The 14,950-nt window shown below is 50.2% G+C and overlaps 4 protein-coding genes across 4 annotated transcripts; 2 read left to right on the top strand and 2 right to left on the bottom strand.

The window, feature by feature from the left end:
• Positions 1-607: 607 nt before the first annotated feature.
• Positions 608-6,208, top strand: F9C07_2283336 (putative factor for adipocyte differentiation; the record flags this gene model as incomplete). The annotated part of the gene is made up of 7 exons (XM_071510629.1): positions 608-683; positions 820-1,788; positions 1,845-4,304; positions 4,373-4,560; positions 4,615-4,826; positions 4,894-5,563; positions 5,621-6,208. The coding sequence occupies 7 exons, from the start codon at positions 608-610 to the stop codon at positions 5,921-5,923; spliced, it is 4,878 nt and encodes a 1,625-aa protein (XP_071366388.1). The 3' UTR covers positions 5,924-6,208.
• Positions 6,209-7,560: 1,352 nt separating this feature from the next.
• On the bottom strand, positions 7,561-9,998 carry F9C07_3773 (uncharacterized protein; the record flags this gene model as incomplete). The annotated part of the gene is made up of 2 exons (XM_041291848.1): positions 7,561-9,627; positions 9,732-9,998. 2 exons carry the CDS (start codon positions 9,996-9,998, stop codon positions 7,561-7,563), a joined length of 2,334 nt encoding a protein of 777 aa, XP_041146059.1.
• An 896-nt stretch (positions 9,999-10,894) lies between these two features.
• On the top strand, positions 10,895-11,642 carry F9C07_3772 (uncharacterized protein; the record flags this gene model as incomplete). Its single annotated transcript, XM_041291840.1, has 2 exons — positions 10,895-11,027; positions 11,161-11,642. The coding sequence occupies 2 exons, from the start codon at positions 10,895-10,897 to the stop codon at positions 11,640-11,642; spliced, it is 615 nt and encodes a 204-aa protein (XP_041146058.1).
• Positions 11,643-11,777: 135 nt separating this feature from the next.
• F9C07_3771 (exocyst complex component protein) lies at positions 11,778-14,938 on the bottom strand (the record flags this gene model as incomplete). The annotated part of the gene is made up of 2 exons (XM_041291847.1): positions 11,778-12,506; positions 12,560-14,938. The coding sequence occupies 2 exons, from the start codon at positions 14,936-14,938 to the stop codon at positions 11,778-11,780; spliced, it is 3,108 nt and encodes a 1,035-aa protein (XP_041146057.1).
• Between the last annotated feature and the right edge of the window lie 12 nt (positions 14,939-14,950).

Raw genomic sequence — 14,950 nt, 5'->3', positions numbered from 1 at the left:
AAAAAAATACTTATAGAACCAAGTATTTGCCCGCACACGCCTTGAGACTAGAGAGCGCTAGCATGAGATCGTGTTCTTTAGGTGTTGAATCCTTTATGAACGATGTCACAGTGTTTAGCTAGATCGCTCCTAGTGCTTTTCACTAAGAGTCATAGTTCCTGTACAAATCCCTTTGTAACCTAATATCAATCTCGCTAGCTATTGGGATCTAGTGTATACACCCTTGTCCTCTATTTTGTTGAGAGCTAGCCAGCCGCAATTCCGGTTACATCGCTTCCAACATAGAGGTAGTATCCCTCGGCATTCAGTATACCAGCTTCGTAAGTAACGAGGGTTGGAGAATCAGAAATCACATAAATACTCCCCATTGTCTCGTCTCGAAGATGGAAGACAACAAGATAGGCCAGCAGCTCAGGAATAACACATCCTGGCAGCTAAGAGGTTGTTGTTTCAACCCTCGTCCGTTCGTTTTATCTTGATTTCTTTTCTACAATCTCCATGGCGCCTTCCTACCGGGGAAGTTCTACCCTTAGAGGTAGTTTCAATCTTTACCTGGCTTTCCTTTTGTGTGCAATTTTTATTTTTTTGACACCACTTTCGCTTATTCATGGCTCCCTCCACGGAGGGAGAACAGTCCAAAGCCCACGCCTACACAAAGTGGCAACGCGACGGCTTTGACTGCAGTATCAACAGCTACCATAGAATACTCGTCAGCTGTCGCGATAGAGTCCAAAGTATCCTATCAGTTATCTCAATTAGCTACCGTCCCGGCCATCCCTCTTCCAACGGATCTCCCAGATTATGATATTTTGAACCAAGTCGTGGGCCTCATGCCGCCGCTTCAAACTGGTAGTGTGCAGAACAACAGTGTCCAAATGTTGGCGGCTATGAGGGATAATCTAAGGTCAAGTGAGAACTCGACCACGGGACACCTCCACGAGCGCGCAACCGGGCTTAAGGTCATGATAGTCGGCGATTCCATATCTCAGGGCCGAGAGGGAGACTTCACGTGGCGGTATCGGATATGGGAGTGGTTTCAATCTCAGGGAGTTGCTGTAGACTTCGTTGGGCCTTATACAGGCACGGTACAACCTGATAAGGCAGCACCACCGTCCCCACCAGCATTATACGGGGAACCCCAACCAACAGGCGCGATCAAAGTAAGTGGGGGCTATGCGAAACAAGTGTCATCGGATTTTCCTAAGAGTCATTTCGCTGTTTCGGGCCGTGCTGCTGCTGTGGATAAAGGCCTGATCAAGGAAGTCATGGCAGCCCACCCAGCAGATTTGATGCTGTTATTATTGGGCTTCAATGATATGGGGTGGTTCTACAGTGATTCGATAGGAACTTTGGACAGTATTCATACGCTGATCAGCAATGCTCGGGCTGCAAATCCAAAGATCAAGTTTGCCATTGCTAATGTACCACAGCGGAGTTTCATTGGTGGCCGTGAGGATCTTCCTGTTAGCACCAATATATACAACTCTCTACTGCGCGATACTATTCCCAAATGGAGCACTACAGCTTCCCCAATCCATCCTGTTGAGCTGGAAGAGAACTACAACTGTCAGCCTAGTTCATGTCCGGTGGGTTCCGATGGACTTCATCCAAACGCGATGGGTGAATACCAGATTGCTCGCGCCTTCTCGCAAACCCTAGTGAAGGATTTCAGGATCGGGTCATCCGCACTGAGTATACCCAATGATGTTCCTGCCAGGCCGTTACCGGTACCTAGCAATTTCAAGGTATTCACTAGTCCTGGTGGCGTAACGGCAACATGGGATCCAGGTAAGCCACCCTGCAGCTAAGCCCGGAGCGTCCTTTTGCTAATTGAAGATACCTAGTCTATGGTGCGTATAACTACGACGTTCGATCCAAGATCAAGGGGGGTATCCCGAATTTCTCCTCAGGCAGCGTATCCTCCAATCGATGGGATGCTACGTGGCCTATAGATGGCTGGGAGTATGAGGTTCAGGTGCGCGCCAGTGCTGGGGACACTATCAAGGGGGACTGGACAACTACTTTAACCGCAACCGCCCATCCCCAGACAGTGGAAGCCCCTCAGAACGTGATTGTTAGCGCTACCACGACTGGTTTCGACATATCCTGGGATCCACCCACATGTTCTTACAGTGACTCTGTCATCGAATATAACGTTCTCTACTGGGACAAGGACGCCGAATGTGATTTTATTACTGGAGCCGCGTTCACAGGCACTTCGGCCCACATAGAGAACCTAGTTGCAGGGCACCGTTACTTCGTGGCCGTTGAGACCTGGAATGCCGCTGGACAGGGCTTTCCAGCCGTGGTTCGAAGTGTTATTCCGGGCGCTGGCACTCCGCCACCCCCAACGGACCTGAAGATCATCGCAGCAGATCAAACCACAGTCCACCTTACGTGGGATAGCCTCTCTGCTGCGGCGGGCTACCGGCTTTGGTTACGCAATGTAAATGCCACAGGTAGTAAGCTTGAGGCATTGAACTACACGGTGGAAGCTGCTTGTAGCGATCAATACTATCTGTTTCCCGGTACGTGGAACTATGAGTGGTGTGTTAGCGCTTTCAATGGAAATGCGGAGTCTGCCAAAGGGAAATGTGTCCTCGCCCCATCCCCGGACGAAGACGGTGGCGCGGCACCAACCTGCCCGCCCGCTCCTCAATGGTGTCCGAATGGTGGTAGCGTCGGAGGTGGGAGTGGTGGAGGAGGCTCAGGAGGCGGTGGTGATAGTGGTGGTGGCAGCAGCAGCAGCAGCGGTGGCACTACGGAAGAGCCATGGCCGGTAGTCACCAATGGTCAATGTAAAGGTCCGGATTGTAAGAACAGCCAATGCACGGGGCTTCTTTGCGCTTCCTTTGGCTGCAGTGGATCTGGCTGCTTGAATGGCGTCTGTACCGCCTTTGGGCAATGTACTGTCCATGGATGTCTTGGATCTGGATGCAGAGACGGTGTCTGTGTGGCGGACGACTGCATCACGGCCGGCTGCGTGGGAGATGACTGCGGAGAGGATGGAAAATGTACTGACGACCGCTGTATTGGCCTCGGCTGTTCTGGATCTGATTGTGGAAAGGATGGTATCTGCACCGGTCCGGATTGTTGGGAAGGGACATGCAGTGGCAGCGGATGTGCCAACGGGGTTTGCTCCGGCAGCAAATGTTCGAGCTATGATGGCTGTGTCGGCAAGGACTGCAACAATGGTTCTTGCAAGGGAGACGACTGCAGCAGCTGCTCGGGCTTGGACTGTCATGATGGCGACTGCACCGGCGACAACTGCATCGGATGCACGGGGCCTGACTGTCATAACGGCCAATGTACTGGTTCGAACTGCTACGGCTGCACGGGTCGGGACTGCCATCATGGGGCTTGTAGGGGAGAGCACTGCAGCAGCTGTGTAGGATCGGATTGTGTCGTTTCTAATGGCAAGAGCGGTTGTAAGGGAGAGCATTGCACCAGTTGCACAGGTCCCGGTTGTTCCTGCTTCGGATTGGGCTGTGCCTGCAGTGGCTCGGGATGTAGCGGCTGTACAGGTCTCGGGTGTAGCTGCACTGGGTTGTTCTGCAGCTGTACTGGTCCTACATGCACTAGCTGTCGGGGTCTGAGCTGCATGTGTCGTGAGGCTGGCGGTTGCAGTGGTGGAGAGGAAGGAGGTGGAGGCGGCGACGACGATGGGTCGACACCAACCGATCCGTCGTGCAGCATCAAAGAGACGGCCACTATCTGCGCTGAATATTGTACTGTGACGACCAACGCAGCTGCCACGACAACGACCTCGTGCACGTCGACCACTTGCATGCCAACCGTGGGCTGCAGTGTGACTGGGACGACAACTAGAACAATCACCTCGACGAGCAGCGCTGATTGTCCTTTCGTGACGGACCCTGTCGCCGGCGAGAACCCATCTGACAACTGCAGACCATGTGCCTGGGCTTTTGACTCTGTTTCAGATGTAGACATGGAAGGAAATCTGAGAATCCGTGATGGCTTTCAACCTAACTATGCTACTATTACGGCGCGGGCAGTAGCTCCTACTCATGCTGGTCTGGAGAAGAGGGCCCCGGCGAGGACTTATACTGCCCTTGGAGGTTGCAGATTCACACCGGGGGCATCTGTTACTATCCCAGCCTACAAGGGACCACAGAACTATGTCCAGTCAGCCATCGGCGGAGCACTTCCTGCCTCCCTCTCCATGTCCAGATGGTACAGCAAGACGACCGTTGACTGCGCGCCAACAATCACCATGATATCCGATGAGCAGGTACAGCCTTTCCTAGGGAATAATTTCCGGTCACCGACTATCGAACATTGCTGTAAATATCCTTCCGACATCTCAGATAAGTACTTGAGAGGCACTAGAATTGCGGCTAACGGCTCACAGATGAATTGAACTGGATGGACGGATTCTGGAAGTATCTGTTTGGCAAACCCGGCTACTCCTGCGACAACTTCAACCAACTCATGTTCGACAGTTGCAACAAACTTCAACCTATTTATGATAATCTCCCTGGCGACGACCATTGGGACTTTGTTGGTGTAACTCAAGAGCTAAATTCGATCAAGGCCCAGGTAAGCTAGAGTTTTCCGGGGACAAACAATCCTGCTGACACGATACAATGGCAGATGGGAGGCGCGTACGAACAGAACATTGTCCAGAGAAGTGTAAAGGCGCGTAAGAAAATTATAGCGAGACAGAAACCATGGAGGGCTTCAGAAGCAATAATCAATGAATGGATGGAGCTTCTACAAACGATCGTTCTTGCTTGTGATTTATGGACTTCAAGCGCCATCTTCGGTCCACTTGATTCAACAAATTATAGGATATACTCCGCATTGTATGTGATCTCCCAATCTTTGGATGACGTGCCTTTTCTGAACCACATTATTAACCATTTCTCTTAGGAAGGACGTTGATGCCAATCTAGCGACCACATATAGATACTGGATGACAAATGTCAGGATTCCCGGACAGATGGAGGCAGGCAGCGAACAAGCTGCACTCTTGATCACATCCATTGAGGAGGGACTCAACCTCGCGACTGACAAGGCACTAGAAACAGCAGATGGAGCAGCACGTCTGAATGAATACTGCGAGGCTTTGCAGGCTATACGTGAGAGATACCACCTTGACGGCACGGGGAACGTGTGCAACAAGCCCATCAATCTGAATTGGGATAGGGCTACTACAGATGGCGCCCCGAGACCCCCCCTTGCCCGCCGAGATTCGTGTCCATTCCCAATCACGACCAAGGACCCTGCCAACCCTACTAGCACATCTACTGCTCCGACAAAGACCACCACATCTTTGTCTATCCCAACAGCGACCACATCCAGTGATCCAATTTACTGCTTCAATGAGCACAATGATGGCTCCTACGTACCATTCAAAGTTGACGGGGCAAAGGCAGCGATGGAAGCACTTTGCTACAACGGCAACTCCTTAAAGCCTGGAGGACCTCCGTACACGTATGTATACAGCGATCCTTCTGGAACTAACGTGATTGGATCTGTTCAATGGGCCCCTGATCAGTCTGGCTGCAAGCCGGAGAAGGAAGTCGAGATGAAAATTCACGTACGTGCCTTTGTTTCCCTGTGCTATTTACAGCACTAACCAGACCTTTATCACTAGTGCGAAACTTCGATGGAGCATTGTTTCTCCAAATGTCGAAATCCTACCGAGGGCTACGGTGGTGCTTTTGTTGAAAATCAAGGGTTTGGTTGCATTCAGTGGATGCTTTACGCGCAGAAGAGCAACACGCAATGCAGCTGCAACGAAAATGGGTGTACACCTGATAGCCCTGCATGTTGTGCTAATGGGTCCTGCGGTACGAGTAATGCATTGATGTCAACGGAGATGAAGTTGATCTCGCTGGATGAGGTGGATCCTGCGCTGAGTCTAAGCCTGAGCACGAAGAGTACGGAGGACGATTGAACGCTTGATATTGGTCCAGGATCTCAAGAAGTCACAGTCGTACTCTGTATTCTGTCTCACTAACAGCGACAATCTGTTCTATTCTTTCTACACTCCTATATCCATATCATTGTTGTCAGCTGAAGCTTGTCTCCTAGTAACGGGGCGGGCGAGATAAGACCTCTCCAGTCCACCGAAGGGATGTCTACGAGCATAATCTAGCTTACCACTTTCACATACCCTACAACTCTACAGGTATAATAGTAAATCTCGCTTATATAGTATAAGAAATAATGCATTTAAACCTCCTATTTTGGGGAAGAGAGAGAACGGGTGTATACTATGTCATACGTAGAGCTAAAAGGCCCAAATGTTATTGTCCTCATAGTCCCTCTTCCAATTTCACCAAGTCTCCCCGTTCCTATCATCCAATGAATACACCAACATATGAACTCCATATAGGCTGTGATGTCAGGAGCTGGACAACTCTCCCTGAGCTGATAACTAAGTCGCGGGAGTTCATCTTTATGACGAGCCTAGCATGGGATTAGTACACATAGACATAATGAAAGGTTACGTTAAGCACAGTAAAGACTGACTCTGTATATAGAACTACACATCTGCTTCGTAGTTCCTTAACTTTATCTCGGCGTTAGTGTTTCCCACGTTGGGTATCTCCCTCTTTATGAGTGCCCAAATTATAGCTGCTCGTCAATCGTCCCTCGCAGCTTTTTTGACTCTGGGTAATATTTATCTCGAAAACCTCCTTTCGGTGGCTAGTCTTTGATAGTATGGGATGGGAGACACGAAGAGCGGGAATCAAGAAGTAGAATGTATCATAGAAGGTTAGAAAGGAAGATTATTCAACGAAGTTCGGTTTGCTCGTATGGAAAACATGTTCCCAATCCCACTCGACTAGAATAACCATACGGGGCACTAACAAATGACTCGTTTATCGTCTCAATGGAATTACATCATCTAGCCTGCGACTTTTTGCTGCGCACTGAGCTGCACCCTGTGATATAAAGTACTCACTGAGCAAGGTCTTCACTTTAACTACTTAAAGAGGAGGCATCTGAAACAGGGACTTCCAGGTCACTGGAAGAAACCCGGTGCGGATAAATATGTAGTATATATCTCAGAAGAACTTTCTGTCAATGTAAATGCGTATGTGTTATTCTGTTTAACCATATATTTAACCTAAGTAACCAACCTCCCAGACGACCAGAACACAACACCTTAAAAAAATCAATACTCGAAAGAAAGATAGCCTTCTCCGGTACTCGAACTGAAATCTGCACGCCTTGATAAAACAAACGAATCAGTAGAAAGAGAGGAGACTTTCAGGACTCCGAAGCATTGTTAACGCCGTGAATTGAATAGATGAGAACTTGGGTATTAAAAGTACGTATGTCATGCGCCCTTGGCTGGCCCGTGTAAATTATTGGGAAACGGGAGGCGATTGTGTTCATGTCCAGAAGATGAGCCTGCACCTTGAATGTCAGTTAGGCAGCGTGTGTCCTGCATCGTGGTAACAAGTCAACAAGAAAGAAAGAAATAGAAAAAAAAGAAAGGCTAAGTAAAACGATTTATACTGAGAGAGATGTTGGAGCGGGCCTAGGTGAATGTCGACGGGCGTTGGGCAATCTTGGGTGGCTTTAATCCATGCCCGATGAATTATGCTTTTGTACATCTAGTCCTCTCAGTCGTTTGGCGAGTAGGCTCTCGCCGGCTTCGGAGCCGCCCAGGGGGCTGAATGGATAGCCACCGTATCCATGGTCTCCTTTGGTGAGTTTACTATACGATCCACTACCAGTTTGATAGGTTTCGGCTGCATCATGGTCATGCAGGGGAAGCACTTCTTCCCTTAGGGACGGAATGGGCCGGAACGGATGAGGAGCTCGCTGCCCCGAGCGGGCATCCTTCAAGTTACTAGAGACGGCCTGCGCTTCAATGACTGGCATTGGTGTTGCAGGCTGGCCCTCCCGCCCACACGGGGAAGGGAGATCGGGCAATGAAGCTGGAATGGATCCTTGATCAGCAGCTGGTCTTCGGCATCCTCTATCCGTTACTAGCTTCGTATTCATCTGCGTCTGATTGACATCACGAGCAGGCTTATACGGCGCATATCGGGGCTCTGGATGTTGTATCTCATTCCGGAGCCTTTCTTTGCCGTCAGGGACTCGATTAGCAAAAACAATACGGATGCTTGAGTGTAGATAGAAACGGCCCTTGGACGGACAGCATATGTTCAAATGTATCAGGTACCTCAGGATGGGCTTGTCATTTGGATCCTCCGATGAGCTTAAGGATGCCTCTGGACGATCGGTCCCGTAGTTCTTCCGCGCAGTCAACGGCATGTCGATGACAGGGCCCGCTGAATAGCTTCTCTGCCGAATAAATGTCTTGGTTCCAGGTTCCATGTCGCTGAGATCGTATGGAATCAAAAATAATTTAACAGCTGTCTTGTTCGGATTCTTTATCATGACCTGGAGCTGACCCTGTTGAGGTATTCGATAGCAGCCCCCGGGCGGACACTTGGGCGACTCGGCCCTCCTGTGTCTCTTCTCTCGTCTGCGGAGAGCATCTTGGTCATTAGCCTTAGGCGGGGGTGGATTGTCTGTCATTTCACCGCAGACCTCTGCGGGGCTATGATGATGCCTGCGACGTCGACTCGTAACTGCTGTGTCCTTTGGAAGAGAGTTCTCCAAGTCTATCAAGCCAACATAAGGACTAGGGTTATCGTCCGAAATCGAGCGACCACTACCCGAAGTAGGATAGCTGTAGAAAACTGCCGGAAACGGAATTGTGACGTGGGGTGGGCACTTGAGATTCGCTTTACATTTGCCTTTCCCCAACACACCTATTTGCGCGGTGAAATCGAGTGGCTTTGATGGGTTCATCGACATTCTCCCACGTAGGATAGATTCTTCATAGGATCCAACCAATGGAGCATGCGGTCTGGAAGACTTCTCCGAAACAAGTGAGGGCCTCCTGGTTCTGAGGGATGGACTTTGTACTGAAGATGCTAGTTGAAGAGTATACGCCGAGTTTAGAGACCGGCGAGGATTACAATGGTGGAACGGGAGCGGCTCATCCCATTTCCCGGAGGAATGGCTGGACTGGAAGTTGAACGCTCCTCGATGGGTTGTGGGCGACGATTGAAGGTGCCGGAAAGTCTCTGGCGGCAGCGTACGACGACGGCTGGCCTTCTCCAAGGGACCAAGCTGCTCAGTTGAATCGGTCCTGGCGGAAAAATCCAAATCGGTATTGTTCGCCTGGTATACGAGAGGGCTTGTCGGCGCCTTTAGGACGTAGCTAGAAGAGAAGGAGCCCACGGACGGTGCCCGCGTGCGGGATGGTGGCCTCGCGTTTTCATTAGACACATTGGCTGTGACAGGTTGCGTCCTCGTGGGCGATGCAAAAACCGGGGCCGTGAACCAGGGAGCAGTTGGGGAAGAGCCCAGCAGGGGGAAACGTGAGCCGGCATCAAGTCCGGGTAGCGGTGACTGCGGCAGTGGTTGCGGATCTTGACGGGTCCCTTCTCGAAAGTCGCCAGAATGCAGTGCTGACCGAGGGCGCTGGATATCAGCTGGCGAGCCTAATTCCTGACCATTGGTGCCCGGGCTAGTACTAGGAATGCCTCGAGCATTAAAGTCGGCTTTCATGTCGAACGTTTTATCCGGCGTGCGGGAGATAGAATGGCCAGCATTTGAATCTCCATACTACATCATAGCCCATGTGAGTAAATGCGCATGCCGTAAGAATACAGTTTTCTTATCATTTTTCCTGGCGAGTGTTGCCTTTCTAGAGGAGATAGCGTACATACCAGCCTATGCGCCCAAGCCGAGGTATCGGCGTTCTTGATGTAATGAATCAATTCCTCTCGGTCGCAGGTACGCAGATCTGACGGACTGCAATCCGATAAAAATGTCTCCCCAGGGAAATTAGTACGCCTCCCCGCGGACTCCAGCTCCCTATGATGATGGGCCCACGAGGAGCCCCCAAGTTGACGCTCATCCTCTCTTATCGGTGGGTGATCATCCGACCATAGGTCATAGAACCGCTGACGATCTGGATCCTGGAATATGGGCATGATCACCGGGGGTTAGTTAGTATTGACAGAAAATAAAAAAAAGCTATACATCCCAATGAAAGTTAGGCCGACGGGAAGACACAAGGACGCATGAGGGAAGCAACGAAGGTGTAAATAGAGAAGATGTTTGGGGTTGAAGTGGCGGTCTTTGTCAGGAGTAGACTCGAGGTATGACGGGATCGGGTGTATGGACGGAACTGAAGTAAGGTGATGCGACGTGGGCGAGCTAGAGTTTGTTAGTTGAGAGGGATTTAAAGGTGAGCTATTTCGATGACGAGAGTATAATTGAGTCATGAGGCGCCTGAAACGACATGGGGGTGGGTTTTTTTGGTCCACTGCGAACAAATCCGTTCGCTTCTTTTTTTTTTTTTGGTTTGGGACGGAGGGGAACGGGATTACAATGGGATCATTTCCCAAATCCACGGGTAACGTTACCGTTTGGTACCATTATCTATTTTCCCTTATCGCAATCCATCCCCTTAAAAAGTAAGTCTGAATGTATGTATCATCGTATGAACCAAGATCTTCAGGTATCCATTTTTTTTTTCTTCTCTTCTCTCTCTTTAAACACCTGGAAGAAGATCATTGTGTCATTACAACATCTTCTACTTTCCCCTCTCTCCGTGACACCTCATATGCGCCCATCCTCGTCCTGCGTGAAACTATTGATAACCGGAACATTCTGCACGGGCGAGAACAAAGCTTACACTTCCTAAAGATTTTCCCTACTGTTCGCCAACAACCTCCCTTTTCTTTTCCCGTGCAACTGAACCTCTTGCCACGTCAATTGTTGCCCAACAAGATTCATACCAAGTGAATTATTCAATACAGTCAAACTATCTAACCCAAGGTCCTTACCGACTTAAGGCAACAAACAAAAAACAAGTTCATCCATCATGTCCGCCAAGCGCTCCCGAGATATTGATGCAAAGTCCGAAGAACAACGCACAACTGAACCACCAGTAAAGAAGAAGAAGGGATTCTCTGTGGGACCTGCAAACCTGCCTGATGGTACCTATCGCCGTAAAAGTAAGTTCGTTTTCCGTTTTTTCAATTTGCATATTTTTTCATTTTTCATTTTTCCCTTCGTCTATCCGTTTTTATGGCTCAAAGTTTTAAAACGGCCCTGCAGGGTCCTCTTGCTAACCACGACCCACTATAGCCCAGAAAATCAAAGCCGACCTGATTCAGAAGGCCAAAGTTAAGAAAGCCTACGCCAAAGTAAGAGCCGAAGAGCTCGCTGCCGCCCCCCGCAAGTCAGTCTACGAGTTAGCGGAGGAAAATGCTGAGAAGGATAATGCGCTAGAGGCAGAACCTGCCTCGCTGGAGTTGCACCCAGACCGACAAGCGATGCTGGATCAGCCAGCGCCTGAGAACACCCCCCGCCCCGAGCGAGCTAGAAATCAAAATGGCGAAGGTCGCCGGAAACGGAAACCCAAGCGGTCCGCTTTTGCGAAAGAGATGGAGCTTGCGGAGAAGCGCAGACAGGAGGCGCAAAAACGACAGGAGGAGCGTGATTTCAGGCAAAAGGATCGCGAGGCAATGGCTAGGGCGAGACGGCCGGACCAGCATGGGAAGAGGAGATTAGGTCGCGAAAGTAACGTGTTGCTGAGTCGCGTGCAACGGATGGTCGGCCAGACGTAGAAGAGGGGCACTATTAAATGGGACATGATGATGGCTCAAAAGTTTTAAAAATGATACCCACTGGATCTTGTTTACGTTCGTTGCTTGCACCTCTGGTGTGTTGATTGCTAAAAATCAATTATCTACCATTAACTACTATGCCGGTGTCTTAGGCTCCGTCCGACTTCTTTGCTTCTTAAAGCAAGCAAACTCTCCTTTAGTTCTCTCCCTCAATCGTTTCAGCGTTCCCCGCATTTCACCAAGCTCTGACTGAAGACGAGCCCGGGCCTCGTGTGTGGTTCGGCGGTCGAGTTCCACGTAGATCTGACTCTGTACAGCAGAGGCTTCATCTGTAGAGAATTGGGACATGGTCTGTGCAATGAACTCAGTATCCAGAGTGGCTTGCATTAAAGCCGCCAGCGTATACGACGACCGAGAGCTGAAAGCTGATAGGAGAGACGAGGAGACCTTCGTCAACAAGTGCGTAAGAATGATGATCAGCAGAGGTGGCTGACCCGCTGGAGACGACCGATTAGATGCCGCCGATGAACTGGAAGGAATGGTAGTTGAGATCTCCGTATGGACAAGCACAAGAGTCAGCATTGCGTTGTACACATACGGCCGGACTTGTTCGGGGCGAGGGACGGTCGGCTCCCAATCCGGGGCAGTAATGCCATCAACAATCGTTGTATTCAATTTGTTGATCGTGGGTTTAGTGTATGACTGGAACAAGCGGTCGTCAATCTGACTGAGGACGTCGCGAATAGTATTGGCTTCCTCGGTCAACTTGACTGAAAATGAAGTTTCAAAGTTCGCTACTAGTTGAGGGACGAGATCGGCTTGGAATGCCTTGATATTCGACAAAGTGAGGAGTATGCGAACATTCTATAAACACGATTAGTTGATATGGAAGAATCCAAAGTCCATAAGAGGCTTACCCTATTTCGGGCATCGACCGCATCTGCGATGAAAAGCGCCGTGGATGTATCAGAGAGACTACGCGCCGCAGGCTCCGCGAGCACCCATTCACTATCCTCTTGAGGAAGTGTGGGATGTTCCGCATTCTCGACCAAACCACTGAGGGCCTTGTAAATACTGGACACAAACTGCGTGCGCACCATCTGTAGAAGCTTCGCAGGAGGTTGTGTGACAACATCTACATCACCCGATTTTACCATGGCCTCCGAAATGTAGAGGATCTTCTGCATTCCACTAAGAATTGCGTTCTCAAAAGCCACAAACAAACCAGGCATCTTGGTCAAGTCTTTTTTCTCCGAATCTCTCGTCCAGTCCTCCAACATTTTGCAAACTTCTGCATCTTTGCCCCAGGCGTAGCATGCCGCGCGAACGGAACGTTCACGAGTGACGCTCACAAGTGACTTGAGGAGATCATAAGCGTTTTCTGTACTTCGTACAGGGGCTAACGCAGCCATTTCACTGGCTGCCCTGCCAATAAGGACGAGGAATTGGCCGAGGTAGTGAATGCCGCTAAGGGAATTGGAAAACGGAGGCCAAAATGCAAAGTCCTCCCAAGCCTCGCCACGCTTTGGGGTGGGAAATGGCATATTCTTAGGATCTAACTTGAAACGAGACTCGGTGGGAGTGATTCCTCCGCTCATCGGGCTCTTAGGGCTTGGTGGTGGTATTGGAGAGGCGAGGATAGTGAAATCCTCCACTGGAGGGTCGGCGAACAGCGACAGAATGCTTTCGCGAATTAAATTGATCAATTCGACGACGCCCTTCTGCAGCTCACTGGAGTCATTAGGCGAGAGCCGGTGATGCTTACGACTCTCCCCTTCAAAACCGGTTGGGAGAAGCTTTTGTTTGCTACCCTCGATAAAGGATTGTGCCGCTTCCCAGAAATCGAAGACTTCACCCAAGAGGCCTCCCTGTGATGATAGCAGTCTAATTAAGTAAGTATGTACACACTCCCAGAGTTCGATGACCTGGTCAGTGTCCAGCGTCGTTGGATCACTTGCTGCACCATCACGAGGAGCGAGTCGGAGATAGGATGCCAGTGCTTGAGGCGTCGGCTTCTCGCCAGCAGCGAGCCTGCGCCTGAGGATCTCTAGTTCCGTTTTGCAGCGTTCGCAAAAAGTTGTAATTTTCGTTTTCAAGTATTCATAGCGACCAAGAAGCCAGACCCAGATGGGGTTGTCCTCGACACCCAATTCCAGCAGAGCGCCAATTAGTTCCATATGTTCATCGACTGGCCCTAAAGCCGTCACCGTCGTCGAGGCGATAGGTGACTCACTCAAGCGCCTCCAAAGATCATGCTTGAATGCCTGTATTTGCTGGTCAACATCCATCCACATCCTCCCCATTGCTAAGATCATGTGGGTCTCCTCGTCTGTCAACGGTCGGCCTTTGCTCGTCGCCATATCGGCAATATTCCTGGCTTCTTTTGCGAGCGTCCTTGCTCTAGTGTACTGCTCGAAAACAGAGTCATAGTCTCTTTGCTTGATAGACTTTGAAAGAAGCCCGCCTATTTCATAGACATCCCGGTGCTTCTCCATTGTCTCGACGACCGATTTTAAAACCTGTTCTCTTTCACGACCACCTAATGCAGGCCCCCAGACTTCTTCAGCTTTGACAGAGGCTTCTAAAAGTGGACCGCGGATGCCCTTCATGCCGTATTCACTTTCCTTGGTCAATGCATTCTTCCCAGGCCCTGAGTCTGAAATCGTCGCGGGGGTTATGTCATGTTTGCCAGACGAAAGGCTCCGGAAATGTCCTGACCTGCGGTGAACTTGCGACACTGACAAGCTTTCTGCCTTCCCTTGGTTCCTCATCTCTGTGTATACACTATCAATTGTCGCTTTGGCTCGGACGAATCGCTCAAAGTTCGCCTCCACAAGTACTTTCAACGAAGCTGACTTCTGATCGATCGATCGTGACAGAAATTCCAGTCCATTGAGTAGTGATTTAATCGACGCATCGGAGTGAGCCTGCGAAAGAAACAGAGCCGGGGAAAATGAAGTAGATGAGAGTAAAAACTTATTCCGCAAGCGACTCTCTTCTTCTACAGACAACCCCCCCTTCTTCAAGATCTTGAGGACGCTTTCGCCTGTCCCGAGCGGATCCGGCTCGTCCATCTGGGCGAGGTTTTCCCGACCATTGTTTCCTTTGAATGACCCTAGGTTGACGCCTTTCTGATGGCTGTTACTGCGCTCGAGAGCAAAGTATCGGGATCGCCGCGAAGCAGTGCGGGTAAGTGCCTCATCCTCCGAATGATCGCTTTCGTCTAGCTCTGCAGGCCACTCTTCAGGAAAAGCCGAAGGGAGATTATAGTAGTTTGCGATATCTGCGTCGGCCATGGTTGCGAGGTG

This window comes from Aspergillus flavus, chromosome 4 (genome assembly GCF_009017415.1).
Source record: "Aspergillus flavus chromosome 4, complete sequence".
Taxonomy (NCBI): Eukaryota; Fungi; Ascomycota; class Eurotiomycetes; order Eurotiales; family Aspergillaceae; genus Aspergillus; species Aspergillus flavus.
The sequence above is the reverse complement of the archived record's forward strand: the minus strand, read 5'-3'. Positions and strand labels throughout refer to the sequence as shown.